At 45.1% G+C, this 14,465-nt stretch overlaps 1 protein-coding gene and 1 pseudogene across 3 annotated transcripts in view; one reads left to right on the plus strand and one right to left on the minus strand.

Moving 5' to 3' along the window:
• COPZ2 (COPI coat complex subunit zeta 2) overlaps positions 1-14,465 on the plus strand; it is a 200,147-nt gene that overhangs the window by 56,749 nt on the left and 128,933 nt on the right. For all 3 annotated transcript variants that reach the window (XR_011283089.1, XM_069634632.1, XM_069634633.1), the window contains exon 2: positions 9,340-9,408. Coding sequence is in view for 2 of the 3 variants with exons in the window: in XM_069634632.1 (XP_069490733.1) it covers positions 9,340-9,408 (69 nt within the window). In the remaining variant the exon portion in view is untranslated. The remainder of the gene's footprint in view (positions 1-9,339; positions 9,409-14,465) is intronic.
• LOC138522145 (U2 spliceosomal RNA) lies at positions 7,106-7,315 on the minus strand (annotated as a pseudogene).

Below are 14,465 nucleotides of genomic sequence, written 5' to 3' on the forward strand. Positions count from 1 at the left end.
TGGGATCCTAGCTCGGCCGAGGGAGATCAAGAGGTGGAAATCACCCAAAGTTCATTAAGAAAGGACTGTCTAATTGATTTATTGAATACACCTTGTGAGGGGTCTGCTCCCAGAAGAGGGGTACCCAGGGGTGAAGCAGTCACCCAAAGCAATACATGTTTGTGAGTATCAGGCCTCAAAGGCAAGAGACTTTTATTGAAAGAGAATTAACAATCGAAGAACCTGAAAGCTGGAGCAGAACTGTCTGCTCGTGCTGAGGAAAGCTCGAGTGTGTGCTGTGCTCGGGAGACCCACCTTCTCCCGTTCCGAAAAAAATGGGGAAGGGAGACTCCTGGCAATCACACCCTGACTATTCTTTGTGAAAACGTACTTCTTTATTGAAACTCTATCCCACGCTTCTTGTGTATTTAGCGTAATAGGCTTTTCTTAGTATAGACCCTTTTATTTTGATATAACGCCACTATGACTGCCTTATTTTCATTTGATGGTCGATGCTAGCTCCGATCTTAGATTTTGGTTTAGTTTAGGCGTTTTTCCACCCTGCATTTACAGTTTAACACCCTTGAACTGTGATCACGTGTCTGTCTTTACTGTTGCCACCATGAGTTCCTTACAGACCCCACAGTCAAAACCATGTTGCTGCTTATTGGCGATGCAGGCCAACAACCCTGTCGTGGACCACCTGCAGCTCCACACTTAATTACATCCATGACAGACAATGTGTGCATGCGTGATTTTAGCTATTACCCAATTTGATCGAATTTTATTTATTGAATGGTACATCTGACCGAATTTGCCCGGTACCTTCGATTTTTAATTCAATCAAATTGGGTAATAAATACCGAACATGTGGAGCAGGGGTTGCAAGGGTGTCACCTGCTTCCTGAAGATTAACTTCCAGTACTCAGAGTCTTTGGGTAACGTAACACTTTAATGCCTTGTCTCTTTCCTTCCTTGCATTTATATTCCTTGGGCCTCATTACACGGAAGGCGGTGAGCCATGGCGCCATTAGCGCCATGGCTCATGCCGGTAAAATACCGGCAACGCCTTGGCGGAAAGGGGTTTTACCGCCCCATTCCAAGGTTGGTGGGGCGGTAAATCCCCCTTCCGTCATTGCCCTTCCCCATTCCCATTTCTGCCCCATAGGGCTCTATGGGAATGGGGAAGGCGCTAATTACGGCACCGCAATTTTGCGGTGCCGTAATTAGCTCCGAGGTCCCTTAGTGGGTTGGTTTTTAACGCCTGCAAAAAGCAGGCGTTAAAGCACCAACCCGCTAAGGGACCTCGTAGTAAGGCGGTAATGGTTAACGGTCACCGTTACCATTAACGGTGGCCGTTAACCATTACCGCCTTCCGTGTAATGAGGCCCCTTGTGTCTTACTTTTACTGGTTTAGAATAGGGTCTGGTGTAGGGGTCCCTTTTTTGTCTTTTCCATTGAAAAGAAAAAAATGTTTTCCTGTTCATTTTTGTACGCATCTTGGGAGAGTGTTTTGTCCTTTGCAGTTTAGAATCTTTCCCAAAAGTGTTCTAGCCTTTGCTTACTCCAGAATGGCTGAGGCACTGGCTGATAGGATGGATACATGGAAAAGAAAGAGTTGAAGCAGCATGCAGTTCATCCTGCCATTGATATTCTGCTTGGGGGTGGATCCCCAAATCTGCTATAGCCTGTATAATTTGCGGATTTTGAGTTGGGGATGTTTTGGGGAACCTGAAGTTCTTCAGGAAGAGGATGTACTGTGGAAGTGGTATGTAGCTCCCTAATTTCTGGCATAACTTGTGGATTGGGTAGAATAGTAGCAATGCGACTTTCCCTTGCCAAGCGACACGGACAGTGGGAGAGTGCCCTTGGAGATCCGCTCCATTCCGCCCCCTGGCCAACCATCCACTTTCTTGGCACAGGGGGGATATGTGGCCCCCAAGGCCAATCTCCCACCGCTTCATAGAGCCAGACATGGAACTTCCTCACAGATGGTAAACTACTGGATCAATCCGGGGGGAATGATGTTTCATATGAAGGTCTATGAATGACTGAGGGAGACGATTAAACATGTGTCGCCCACTGGGAACCAACTTATATTGCAGTTCAAGGCTATCCAAGTCTATGTGAGAGATGTGGATCATTTAGCGTGCACCAGCTGAGCGCGAGGTCGAGTCTATGTGACCGGCATTTCTTTTAGACTTAATTTCCATTTCAAACCCGGCATTGAGAGGTCCCGCCCACATCACCCTGGCAATAGCTGATGCGTGTGCATGCCGTTCTTAAGCTGAGTGCAAGGTTGAGTGCTGTTAGCTGTTTGCTGGGTGATGTGGAGTCTAATACTCTATATATAATCTGACGAAGTGCTTTAGATGCAGGTGTATTTTTTTACTCTTGCCCAGCTGTAATCTTTGTGGAATCTACATACCGTTAAGGCACAGTGGGGTGGTTTTCTGGCCACTCTGTTGCTGACAATAAGGGTTATATTGAAAAGGTTAACGCTGAAGCAAAAAGTCACTGTTTATGTCCAGGATTGTGTTCTGTACATAGCAAGTTGCACCAGGCAAGGGCCAGGATCAGGCGGGGGTGTGTCTAAGCACTCTACAGTACGGCTTTGAGATAGGCAAGTCCTACTGAAGGTTGCTTGCTTCTGGCCCAGAGTAAGAGATGAGGTGGTGTGAGTCTCGCACCACCCGGCCCCCTTATATAACTGGTTGCTTTGTTATTATAATTTTTTTTTGTCATGCAAAAGAAAACTATTCTGTCAGCACCTCTGGTCTTCACAAATCGAAGAAATGGTATATCAAGGGCGTTGGCACTACTCCTGCCCCTATCGCCTGGGAAAGATAGTGAGGAGTGTGTCGAGAATGGGCATGGGATCACCATAGGCCCTGGAAGTAAACTAATGGATGTTCCGCCTCAAAGAAAAAAGAGAAAAAAATTAAAGCATCGGAATTGAGGACCTCTAGGATAGCCTCCAGGACGTTCATGTGCGGGAGTCTGCTACATGATCTGCAAGACTACACTGCAGTTGAGGAGGACAATTTAAAAATGAACCTGAGGGAAAATAAGGTGGTGGTGGCCGAAACTATCTCAGACTCAGATGAAGGTTGAGGTGCTTGGAGACCTGCAGAGACAGAGGGTCTAAAACAACACACAATGAGGCGCACAGGGGAATCTGAAGAAGGTACTAATAAATTGTCGGAGGAACTGAAGCGGAATGTGGTGCCCGGTAGATTTGTTGGGAACTCTGTGATGGCCCAGGAGGGGCCTAACCCAACATATGCAATATTTAAGCATCCCTGGGACTATCCGTCTTATTACTTCAGACTTTGAAAGGTTGAATACTGGTAAGAGAAGTGAAAACGAGGGGCTGGGAATTGGGTCAGTCCCGATCAGCCCTCGGAGCCCGAAGCAGGGGCAAACTGTGGGTCTCGCCAGCATTGTGGATAGGCTGCACATGGGGATACTAACTCCTTTATTAAGACACAGGATTATGAATACATCCACAAGAGAAGGGGGGGTGTTGTGGATCTGGTAATAGACTAGACATCTGAAATAATGACAGAAGTTGAGGTGAGATTATTAGTGGATATCTTAAATTTGGAAAGGAAGATTGCTTCTCAGGCCTCTATGAAAGAGGATCTTTGTCGGAAAGGGGACTATATTGGACTACCTGAGGGTCCAATCAATAGACCCCCTAATTCTATACGAGAGAGTCGAAGATGGCCCTCAGGAGAGAAGCCGTGTGGTAAATTGGAGGGGTCTGCAATGAGGCCGGGGCAAGGTGAACACTTTATTTTTAGGTTATGTGACCCAGATGACCCCAGCCTGATTATGAACTATTTATTTGAGGAAGGCGGGCCGCCAATCTCTTTATAGAACTTGTATACTGAATCTGTTTGAGGATATACCGGAATTAAGACAGATCTCATCGGCCGATATCAAACTAGTCTATTTTATCCCTCCGACAAGATATGATTGTTATATCATCCCATCCCCACTGGTGCAATCCACCTTACTCCAGGAAGCTTGGAGCCTACAAAAATATGGCTGTGATATCACCTAGCTTTATTGCCCATGGTCCCCAGCCTAAATCTTTACATACATGTGATACCACTGAACAAAGGGGGTCACGATACAAAGGAAATGTGGGTGGAGACGAGGATTGTTCAATCGATGAAGTACACAGCAGGCGGTGGCTGGCACCATATCTGAGGGACTACATAGCACAACTAAAAACAATGAGTCAGCCACTTTAGACAGCATGGGGTTGTATGTTATGTCTCATGAAACACCAGAGGTTGCTCCCATTTAATATCCAACGCTTAGTCAATTAAGGTTGTTCAGTCTTGTGATTTGCTATTCTTAGAAGAAACATGGGCTCTGGTCGATCTTATTTGGGATGGCTATGAGTTCACTTGTATGTTGGCCACAAAAGGTGTTGGGGGTCATCCAAAAGGTGGTTTGGCTATTGCTTTTAAGGAGGGTCTTAACATAACCAAAATGGGAGAATGGAGGATCCAAGATGTCATCTTGCTCATCTCTATTCATGTTCCCCACACCTCAGGTTTTAGTGACATGCTACTTACACATTTTTATTGGAATTCTCTGTCTAAGGAAATAAACTATCTGGAAAATACACTTGAGACGTTGACTCTTTTGGTAGATGAGTGGGCCTATCGTGTACCTGGTGGTGTGATCATTATGGCAGGGGACATGAATGCAAAGTGTAAGGCATCTGACAATGCGCAGGAACTTTTGTCTTCTACTACCAAGCCTGACTCTCTACAAGCTAGAATAATTTGTCAGGGAGCTTAGTGGCTCAATTTTGCGGAGGGATAGGGGTTGGTTCTGTTTGCGGACGCCACCCCGATCTGGGAGGCTAGGGGTTGAAGCTCTATCCTCGACTACATTTTCCTATCTAAGCAACTCTTTAGTATAATACACGATTTTAAGATAGTTCATTCTCTGTATAGTGACCACGTATTGCTATATGTAACCCAGTGAGGGATTTTTAAGGTACCTCTCCCTTCGCCGTCTTGGACTAATATTGAAGTTGGTGTTGGAAGGAAACGAGTGGTTGCTAGTTAAGACCCAAAAATGGATTGCCACTCTGTTGTTTGATTTCAATTCTTCCACTCTTGATAAGGCAATAAATTGTTCATTGATGCATTTTCCAGGTTATCTGGAAAAACAAATGTTATCATTCCAGACTCCTCTTACTACAGTCGTAGCAGTAAAGCATAAGCACGCTTATGATTCTGAGGCGAAAGATTGTAAAACCACTCTCTGAAAAGCAGTTCGAATGATGCAGAAAACAGGGGGGTCTAGCATGACTGTAAAATTACAGGTAACAAAGTTACAAGAACTGGATGAAACTGCATCTTGTTGCCCTTTACCAAAGGGACAACAAAGCTATGTTGGCATCTCTTATGGGTAACTGTTCCCATACATTTAGGGAGCTAGTAAATTGCACAGAAACAAAGCAAGTGCAGTTGACTATTCATACAATCGCTGAAGAATCGCTGAAACACTTTGAGAATACGTACTAACCCCCTGAGTCTACTGCCGATACCACGACAGTGGACGGTTACGAGTGGTACTTGGTTATTTATATAAAAAATATAGCTAGGATTATTGGTAATTTGAAAAATCTAAAGCCTCGGGTGCAAATAATCTGACCTATGTGATTCTGAAACAAAATGTGAACCTATGGGAAAAATCCTATATATCTATTATTGGGACATAGTGTTAAGCAGGAGTATCCCCTTATCCTGGCACATCTCGCATGTAATTCCACTTTTCGAGAGAGGTTGCAGGCTGTGCCCCATAAACTACAGGCCCATTGCCTTAATGGGTGTGGAATCTGAAGTTTCTGCCTCAATATTACTGAATCATACACAGACCTGGTGTGAATCTAATAACCTACTAGATTATTTCACAAAAATATGGTAACCGATTGTGGGGGGACTCTTGCTCACTTGTATTCAAAGAAATGCAGGGTATACTGATGCATCGGCTGTTTTCATGGCTTTTATGGACTTGTCCATGGCTTTCGACATGGTAAATGGAGAACACTTCTATCGACCAAGCTGTTGAATTGTGGGATGCCCAAGGGTATGTTAAGCATCCTTATTCATCTACACAGAAATTCTCAGATGAGGGTACGTCTGAATTCCGAGGGATTGATGTTGGCCAGTATAACACCACATAAGGGGCTTCAGCAAGGTTGTATGCTGGCTCTGACATTATTCAATCTTTGTGGCAGACGCCGGAAAGTTGTTCGACCAAAGCAGTCTGGTATCACCCAAAATTGGGACTATGAGAGTTCAGTGGGCGGCATGCGCCGATGATTTTGTTTGGATGGACTGCACGCCCATTGGGCTGCGGAGGTTGATCAACGCCTTTGGTTTATATATGGAGGGGTTAGAGTTGAAAATGAGACACTCCAAGACGGTAATCATGTGCTTTGGTAAGGGGGCATGAAGTGTTACGAAGTTCTGCTGGCAATGGGATAAAAGGGTACTACTGACTAAAGGTATCATGCAATATTTAGGGTACTCTATTTCGGGTGGGAGGCCATAAGAGCTTATCTGACGAGCCGGGAGGGCTGCAGACAGAAGGCTTGTTAGGTAAGCTCTTATGCCCTCCCCCCAGCCCCTCATGTCACCTATGCTCTTCTGCACTGTATTCACTGCACCGCAGGCCAATTATCAATTGGCCCCCCAACGTGTGCGCATCAGCCACCCTTTCCTACCCACACATCTGAGGCCTCCGGCACACACTGCACATCACCTTTCTGCGTCCTATTAATACTTTGTTAGTTTTTCAGTGAGTTCTGGCCCACCTTCTGCCCACTCCCCACCCACCCTGCTACCCTGGCTTGACATGTCACCCACCAGAGCCCCATCTCTTGCTCCTAGCAGAATTGGCTGATGCACGCCTCTGGCACCACACTGATGCAACCAGTGCATGACATTAGCCATTTTCACTGACCACCTCAAACGTGGCAATCGGGCAGATTAGCATACCTGCCTTGTTCCCCCCACATGAGGCCCTTCACTAGCATTGCCTACACCATTCATGCCCATTGCTAATTGCTTCTATCCGCAACCTCATGCACTGCAGTACCTCCAGGACTGGAGGTACTGCAATACCAGGTTGATGCGTGGAGTGGCCAGAGCAAGCTCCCATTCCATCTCACCTGTTCCAAAAATCAATTTAATATATGGTCCCCAGATAGAGGACATATCAGATATTAAATTGATAAGAACAGATACTACTCCCTATTACCCCTCTGCAGATCCATGCCCCACCATATCGCCACAGAGATTTGCACACTTTCTTTACTGGGTCCGGCTCCTTCAATGCAACTCCTCCCCACTCCAGCACCACACTCCTATCCTGCTGTGGCTACTTTCTTTAACCATCACTCTCTTAAACATGTTATCCCTTGGCAAGTTCATACTGTATCTGTCCCCCCACGTATCCCCCTCTTCCTCTCAACTAAAGGCAACCACCAACCCCTCAGCGCTCACTTCTTTGCAACTTCAGAACCATGTAACTGCACTAGCGCGCTTGTTGTAGGTTGCCACGGTCCGCCTTAATCATCTCTTGACCACTACCACACTTGCCTTACTGGCATGATACATCTCGCCTTCAGCCCTACTGCGTGACGTCGCCCAAATACCCTGGGAACAGGACACTCCTGGTCACTGCAACTTTTTTGCCTCGCCTCTAGCCACCAGTTCCAACCCGGGTATCATTGTGTTGACTACTATCACCCACCACGTCACGGCATTCGCCTAGTTACCGACCTACCATAACATGCTAACATGAACACGGTCCTCCTTTTTTGTTCTTCTCTCCTCCATTGGCTATCCAGCCTCCTTATTCAAGGATTAGCATCCACATATACACTCTAAGATATCTTACTATCTTGCCAGCCATTGAAGTAAACAGACGTACTCGGTCACCTAAGCTAACCTTGCATCTTCCTTTTTTCTCTTTCCCATAAACGCATATCATGCTTTTCCTTGGTGCATGAACTTGCCTAATAAATCAATTCATGTTAGTTGAGTTTAAGTTATGTATGTATCTAAATACTGAATTCACACACAACGTCACTCATCCCACCGGTCACAATATAAACATGAAAATACGTCTGTTAATATAAGTTTAATCAATGTCATGTAATGGGCTGTGTCGCGATATGGCACGAAACTCACCATGTCACCAATCAACACTTGCACCTCAACACCAAATTGCACAGCCTTGATAAAGACCTACAGTCGAAACTTGTGTTGGCTTTCATTTTGTGACCAGCACTATACGTGCCCACCTACCCCCTGGCAACTACGTGCCGATTAAATCAAGACTTAACACAGTCAGTGTCTTGACCCTTCAATACCGAAATTGAACAGATGTGATTATATGCTCACTGATCCAGCGCCAATGCACACACATTCTAGCCTTCACACAATTTCCCACACCTTGGACTTGGGTTTTCGGAGGGCTTTCCCACCACAAGCACGTTGAGGCCATATTAATGGGGATAAAGGCACTATAGAAATGACTACTATATAAGTTGCATCATTTTTACTGGCAGCAGATGGTCACAACACCCAAACATCACTTGCAATGGTCTTCAAATTAGCAAAATTGCCTTCCAAAGTTCTTAGACGGGAGCGTGTGGTCTAAGGAACAGTGGTAAAACGAAAGAAAGCTCGGCTATGGAAATGATCCCAGAGAAGTTTGTATAGAACCCTTCTTCTTCCCCCACGAACCACTTTGTGCTCAAGTGAAAACTGTCTCGTTATGTGCTGGGACTTTAAGGTTTAAGAGCTAGAAAAATAATTCAAGTATACAACCAAAGCCCCTGTGGCTAACAACTGTAAATCACGTACTTTTCCTACACAGCAGAAACTGTGGCGCTGCTATCTCCAGCCAATGCTAATATAAATGCTACTGGATGATGAAGGAAGGCCGAAGTGTTTGTGGACGGTATTGGGAATTGTTTGGCAACTCTGGGGGAAAGAAGGGGGGGGAAAGGTATGGATAAAGAAATACATGTTCATATACTGATTATCAGAGACACTATTTCAAGAGCCCACAATGGAGCATGTAAAACACACAAAGAAATGGGGATTTACATGTTGGGTAGTGCAGGAGGAATGGGCGACGTTGAGTATCTTCTGTCGGATTTGAAGCCAGGGATTCACTGTACACGTGCTGCTAATACCATATGAAGCAAGTCAATGGAATGCTCTGAGCGCATTGCTCGGGGGCAGTTGCGGGTGGGTGTCAGCCAAGATTGCTGGTTTAGAGCTCATGAGGTCTTCTTTGTTTCTGTTTCAGGAGCCATCGCTCTACACAGTCAAAGCTGTTTTCATCCTGGACAACGATGGGCATCGACTTTTGGCTAAGGTACAGTGCAGCAGTGTGTAGATTTGGCACGCAGATCACATACAAGACATGTAACACAAGCATCGGGAGACCTAAAACAAAGGTTGGCAACATCTTTTGTTGCTGCATACTTCATCCACCCTCCTGTCCTCCTGTTCATTAGCCCTCCACAACTCTTATTGCCTTCACGGATTCTTGCAGTTTACAAAGTCTCCACTGTGGCATGCTGGCACAGTAGAAATCCAGCAAAATGTAAAATGACATAACTTTGTGGCATTGAAAGTGAGAGAAACAGTCGGGGGGGGGGGGGACACATGAAATATATCACTCTATAAACCGAGAGGCAGCATACCTACAACAGAGGATACCAAGAAAAAATCAACACTATGGGACAATACTAGGAGGATTTAGCAAATGATCAAGTCTGATATATTTGTGTGAAGGAAGACTAGGATAGTGTGCAACATTAGAAGATCGTACCCAAGTAATTGCTAGGATAGGGAATGGCTTTGTAAAACTGTGCCTATGTAAAACAGAGAATAGGGTACACTACACACTACCACTGGGCTATATCAACGTAAAAGCAATATTGGAGTTGGCTGGTTGGATTATACACATGTTGGGGCAAAAATTGATTACAACAGGTAACTTTACCAATGTGAAGGCAATGAGTGTATGTCATTGGTGAACCCTACCAACATGAAATCCAACAAAGGGTACATTAATGACAGACTGTAACGGCATTGATAAGACTGTGCCAACATGTAGTCAAGATAGTGGACCCCCCGCTAGGAGAATGAACCAATGCAAAGGCTATGGTGGGGTATACCACCAGTTGACAGTAGCAATATAAAGTCAATACAGAAATACACTGTTAATGGTCTGAATCAAAACCGTGATCTGCCTGGGATTTTAAGAAGGCAAGGAGCTTGTTACTTTTGGAGGGCACTAACAATACTTTCAAGAGCAAAATGGTGTAATTGGGTGGTAACATTTTTAGAGGGCATAAACTCAACATGTATCAAAACTATTCTTATTTGAGATGGGCTTGCCTCAGAAGGACATGGTTTTGCAGCCTGGATAGTAGTCCTAGGTAGATAACTGCAACTGGAAGGCAGTAATGGTGTAAAACACCAAAACCACCTTTCCTTGCTTATCAGTTAATTGGGTTTATGTAATGCAGTATAAAGGTAAGATTGGAATTTGTGAAAAACTCAAACAGAATGATGGTGTAAATTAAGATATATACATTTCAAGAATCTTTTTTTAAGTTAACGGTTCAAGTAGTCAGGTGATCTCGAACTCCAGCTTTAAGCTTTGCATGTTCACATCACTTCTCCTCCACTATGTCTATTGTAACTGTGGACTCGAAGTTCCACAATGCAATGTAGATCTTGATCTTCTAGGAGGTGGTACTTTGGTGGAGGTAGGATATGAAGCCTTCATCTCTGTGTCCATGCCCAGATCTAAGTGGCGCTTTGTCCTTCTACGAAGAACCTGTCCTATTGCTATTAACAGTGTACGAATGCTTACAGAGATTGGAGAAGGGGTGATGCCTAAAGCCTGACTTACAGGAAAGCTAGGACGTCTGCCTGGAAAGGGAGGACTGCCAACCATTTTTATATGGTGGACTGGCTGGAAGAGAAAGCAGTCTCCTGTTTTAACAAACACCAAGAGACATTAAAAATATTTAGTATAATTAACCAGTCACAGCAGTTTACAGAAAGTAGGCGTTGGCTAGGAAAGTTGAATCCAGCCTCAGAACAGTTGTGCGAGCAGCAGATCCAGGGGCAACCTGGAGTGCGTTCTCTGGAAACCATGCGCTTAAACCAGGCAGGAGGCAGAGAGGCTTGCAAGAGAAGGGATGTCAGCAGAACTGCAGCTGTAGGAGTGACAGTTTCCAGGAGAAATCATGAGCGTTTTGACCCTCCCAAGGATGCAAGAGTTGAGAGCCCTGAAAGCCCTGGGAAGGCTGATGTTTCAGCTGCGGGCGAACCTGAGAACAGACCCCTGGCTGCTTGCTATCCTGAACACAAACTATTCAGGGGGCAACCTGAGTGAGAGGGGCACTATAATCCTCAGGCGAGGGAGTAAGCAAGCTGAAGACCTTCTCCCTAGTTGTGAAGGGCACCATATCTCTTCTTGTTGAAGAGGGCAGCATAACATCTTACAGTGTATAGTGTTAAAGCAACACTGATAGTGGGAAGGACACTATATCCTCCCTAACAGTATTCAAAATGAAAAGGCTATTGTCTGGCACAGTGCTTCGTAATCCAGGATAATAGTGCCCCAGTTCACTAGAAGGTGAGTGGTGTGATGTGCTATTTTACTACCTGGACTTCGTCTAGGGAGTAAGATTGCACAGGATACCCTTGGCTTCTAGTGAACTGGGACACTATAACCCTGGATTAGAAAGCACTGGGCCAGACACTAGTGATCTGGTTTGGATAACTATTTGAGAGATCGTTTTGCACTCTGGTGAGGGCCGTCTAACCTAAAGGGTAAACCCGTGCTTCTCATCAGAACTCTCATCAGAACGAAAGACCAGACTGTAATGGTAGTAGCTGTGACAGAGCAGTCAACCTTATGTCAGAGGGCTGGTTAACATCCACGCTGGTTTACTGAAAATTATACACTTAATGATAGTAAATGCTAGATGCTAAACATAACAATAAAACACAGTGCATGTATAAACAAGTCATGGCCAGTTAAGAACCAACCCTAAGCTACCTGTTGCCTCCCCACAATCCAGATGGCGCCACCCGGGGAAGGACTTTGGGTGTCTGGAAACAGCGGTGTGTTCTCCTGCTGTTCCAGCCACCTGATTGGCTGAGAGCCCTTCCCCGGGGGCACATCTATCTTAAAATCTACCTCCCATTTTAAATTAAAAAAAAAATGTTTTTATATTCTTTAAAGATTCTTTTTTAGCCAAATTCTCTTCGTGTTGCCTTTTTCGGACGTCACCTGCTGGACAATGATTTCAGGCATGGTTCTTATTGTGGGGGAGAAAATGCTGTCCTTCACCTTGATGGATTCCTGGTGCTGTATTCTGCGTAGCCTCCTTAAAAATGATACTGCAGTCTGTACATGGAAGCATGGATAGCAGAACATCACAATAATGGAATGTCATTTGTATAGCACCTTTTCCCATTGGTATGGTCTCAAAGTGCTGTAGGGGAACGCCCTCAGTGGACCGAAGTCCAAGGTATGGGAAATTTGTCATTGGAGTTTAGAATGTGAGTGTGCATTTTAGCCAATATGAAGGCAGGTAGGGGTGGCCAAGTCCCTGCTAGCTATTGTGAAAATACCGTAGGTTGTTTCACAGCCTAGTCCCTGAGGATCACGCACTTGGGTGGCCAGGGATAGGCCATCGCTGTTGGTTCCTGACCCTGGGATTGGACAAGCGAGGGAGGATCACCCGGGTAGGGGGTCCTTGGGTATTGGGGGAGAAGCACCCATTGGTGAGACATAGTATCATCCCTTTTTCTACAACGCATTTAACCCTGATCCCTGCTTATTTGATGGAAAACTACAACTCCCATAATTCCCCGCCATGTTGTGACAAAAGGCCTACACGAAGGAAGATGAGGAATGAGGTTAGGATTACCTCCCCTGACTTGCATTGGCCCTGTTCATATAATGGTGCCAGGCAGGGCCAGGCACATAATAACGGTGAGCAGTAATCAAGTCGCAACAAAAAAGTCTGTAAAAGAAATCGCAGCAAAAATGCTCCGGTTTGACCTGGTAAAGGTGTGCCCATTTTACCATTTAAGGGGATTTCGGCGGCAAAACCACAGCCTTTTTGCTGTGATTTTAACAATGTACACCTGCCACTTATTAGCACTCCCAGTGAAGATAAAAGGTGGCGCGCACAAGCACACTTTGAGCGAGGCTGGGTACGAGAAGGAACAGCTCTTCCAAGGTTGATGTGAACGAGGCTGTGGAGGGTGGAAGGCCAATGTTCTGATAAACAGTTGAGAGGATCAAGAGAAAGCGAGGCAAGATTTTGATGCTTTTGATAGGCTGTTAGCATTCAAAGAGCAAAGCCGAGCAGGCGGAGGAAAGAAAGCTTCAAGTTGCCAGAAAGCGTCCCGTGACCCTCCCAGATGAACAACGGAGTGGGGGAGGAGCAGAAGAGGTATTGGTAACGGCCTTGAGCTGCAGGAAAGAGATTAGAGAAATCCAATCAACATAACCGGTTAGTTATCGAGGGAAACAAGTCTGGTTGATGTTAAAGGGAAAGTGACTGTAAGAGATTGCGCGTGTGCCAATAAAACGAAGATGAAGAGAACAATTGTTGAAAGCCAAGCATACAAAATAGCATAGTGGTCCTGTGAGATGTCTCTGTGAAGTGTTATGAATCTTGAAATACATTACCAGCGGAAATCAAAGGAAACCGCGATAAGGAAAGAAAGTTGAATAAGAGGAAAGTGACATTTGTGAACTGTGGAATCTGCCAAGAGGGCAAAAGTAAAATATAAGAACTTTGGAAAAAGGCCAAAAAGGCAAGTCAAAGAGAATAAGAACTACGAATAGAAACTACAAGTACGAAGAGGCAATTGGTGTTGAATGTGAACTTTGACATTAAAAGAGAATAAGAACTACAAATACCAAGAGGTATTGGTATTGCACATGAACTTGTGAAAAGGCCAAGAGGGCAGACTAAAGAGTGAGAATCCTAAGTACCAAGATGTATTGGTGCCACAAGATGTTATTGATTGTGAATTGAAGGATTGCTGAAAGAGAAGTGGTCATGCAGAGGTCTATGTAAATTCCTTGCAGTCTTGAAAGTCTTCGACAGTGAAAAGATATGAGTCAAGCCGTTGGGAATGGAACTCCCATGAAGGAGAGACGGGCACTAGCCCAGCAGAGGGAAGCCTGTGCAGAACTGTAAGAAATTGACATTAAATTGGTATTGATGGAAAGGCGGGCGAAGCCTAAAGAAGTGGTTGAAAGCCCAAGATTGAACTGTTGAATTGTTCCAGGACGCCAAAGTGTGCAAGACTGACAGAACTGTGCCATCCATACTTTGTTTTTTGAGAGACGCACTCGACCCTGTGGGGTTGAACCTGGGGAAG

Source organism: Ambystoma mexicanum, chromosome 13 (genome assembly GCF_040938575.1).
Source record: "Ambystoma mexicanum isolate Mex_15411 chromosome 13, UKY_AmexF1_1, whole genome shotgun sequence".
Taxonomy (NCBI): domain Eukaryota; kingdom Metazoa; phylum Chordata; class Amphibia; order Caudata; family Ambystomatidae; genus Ambystoma; species Ambystoma mexicanum.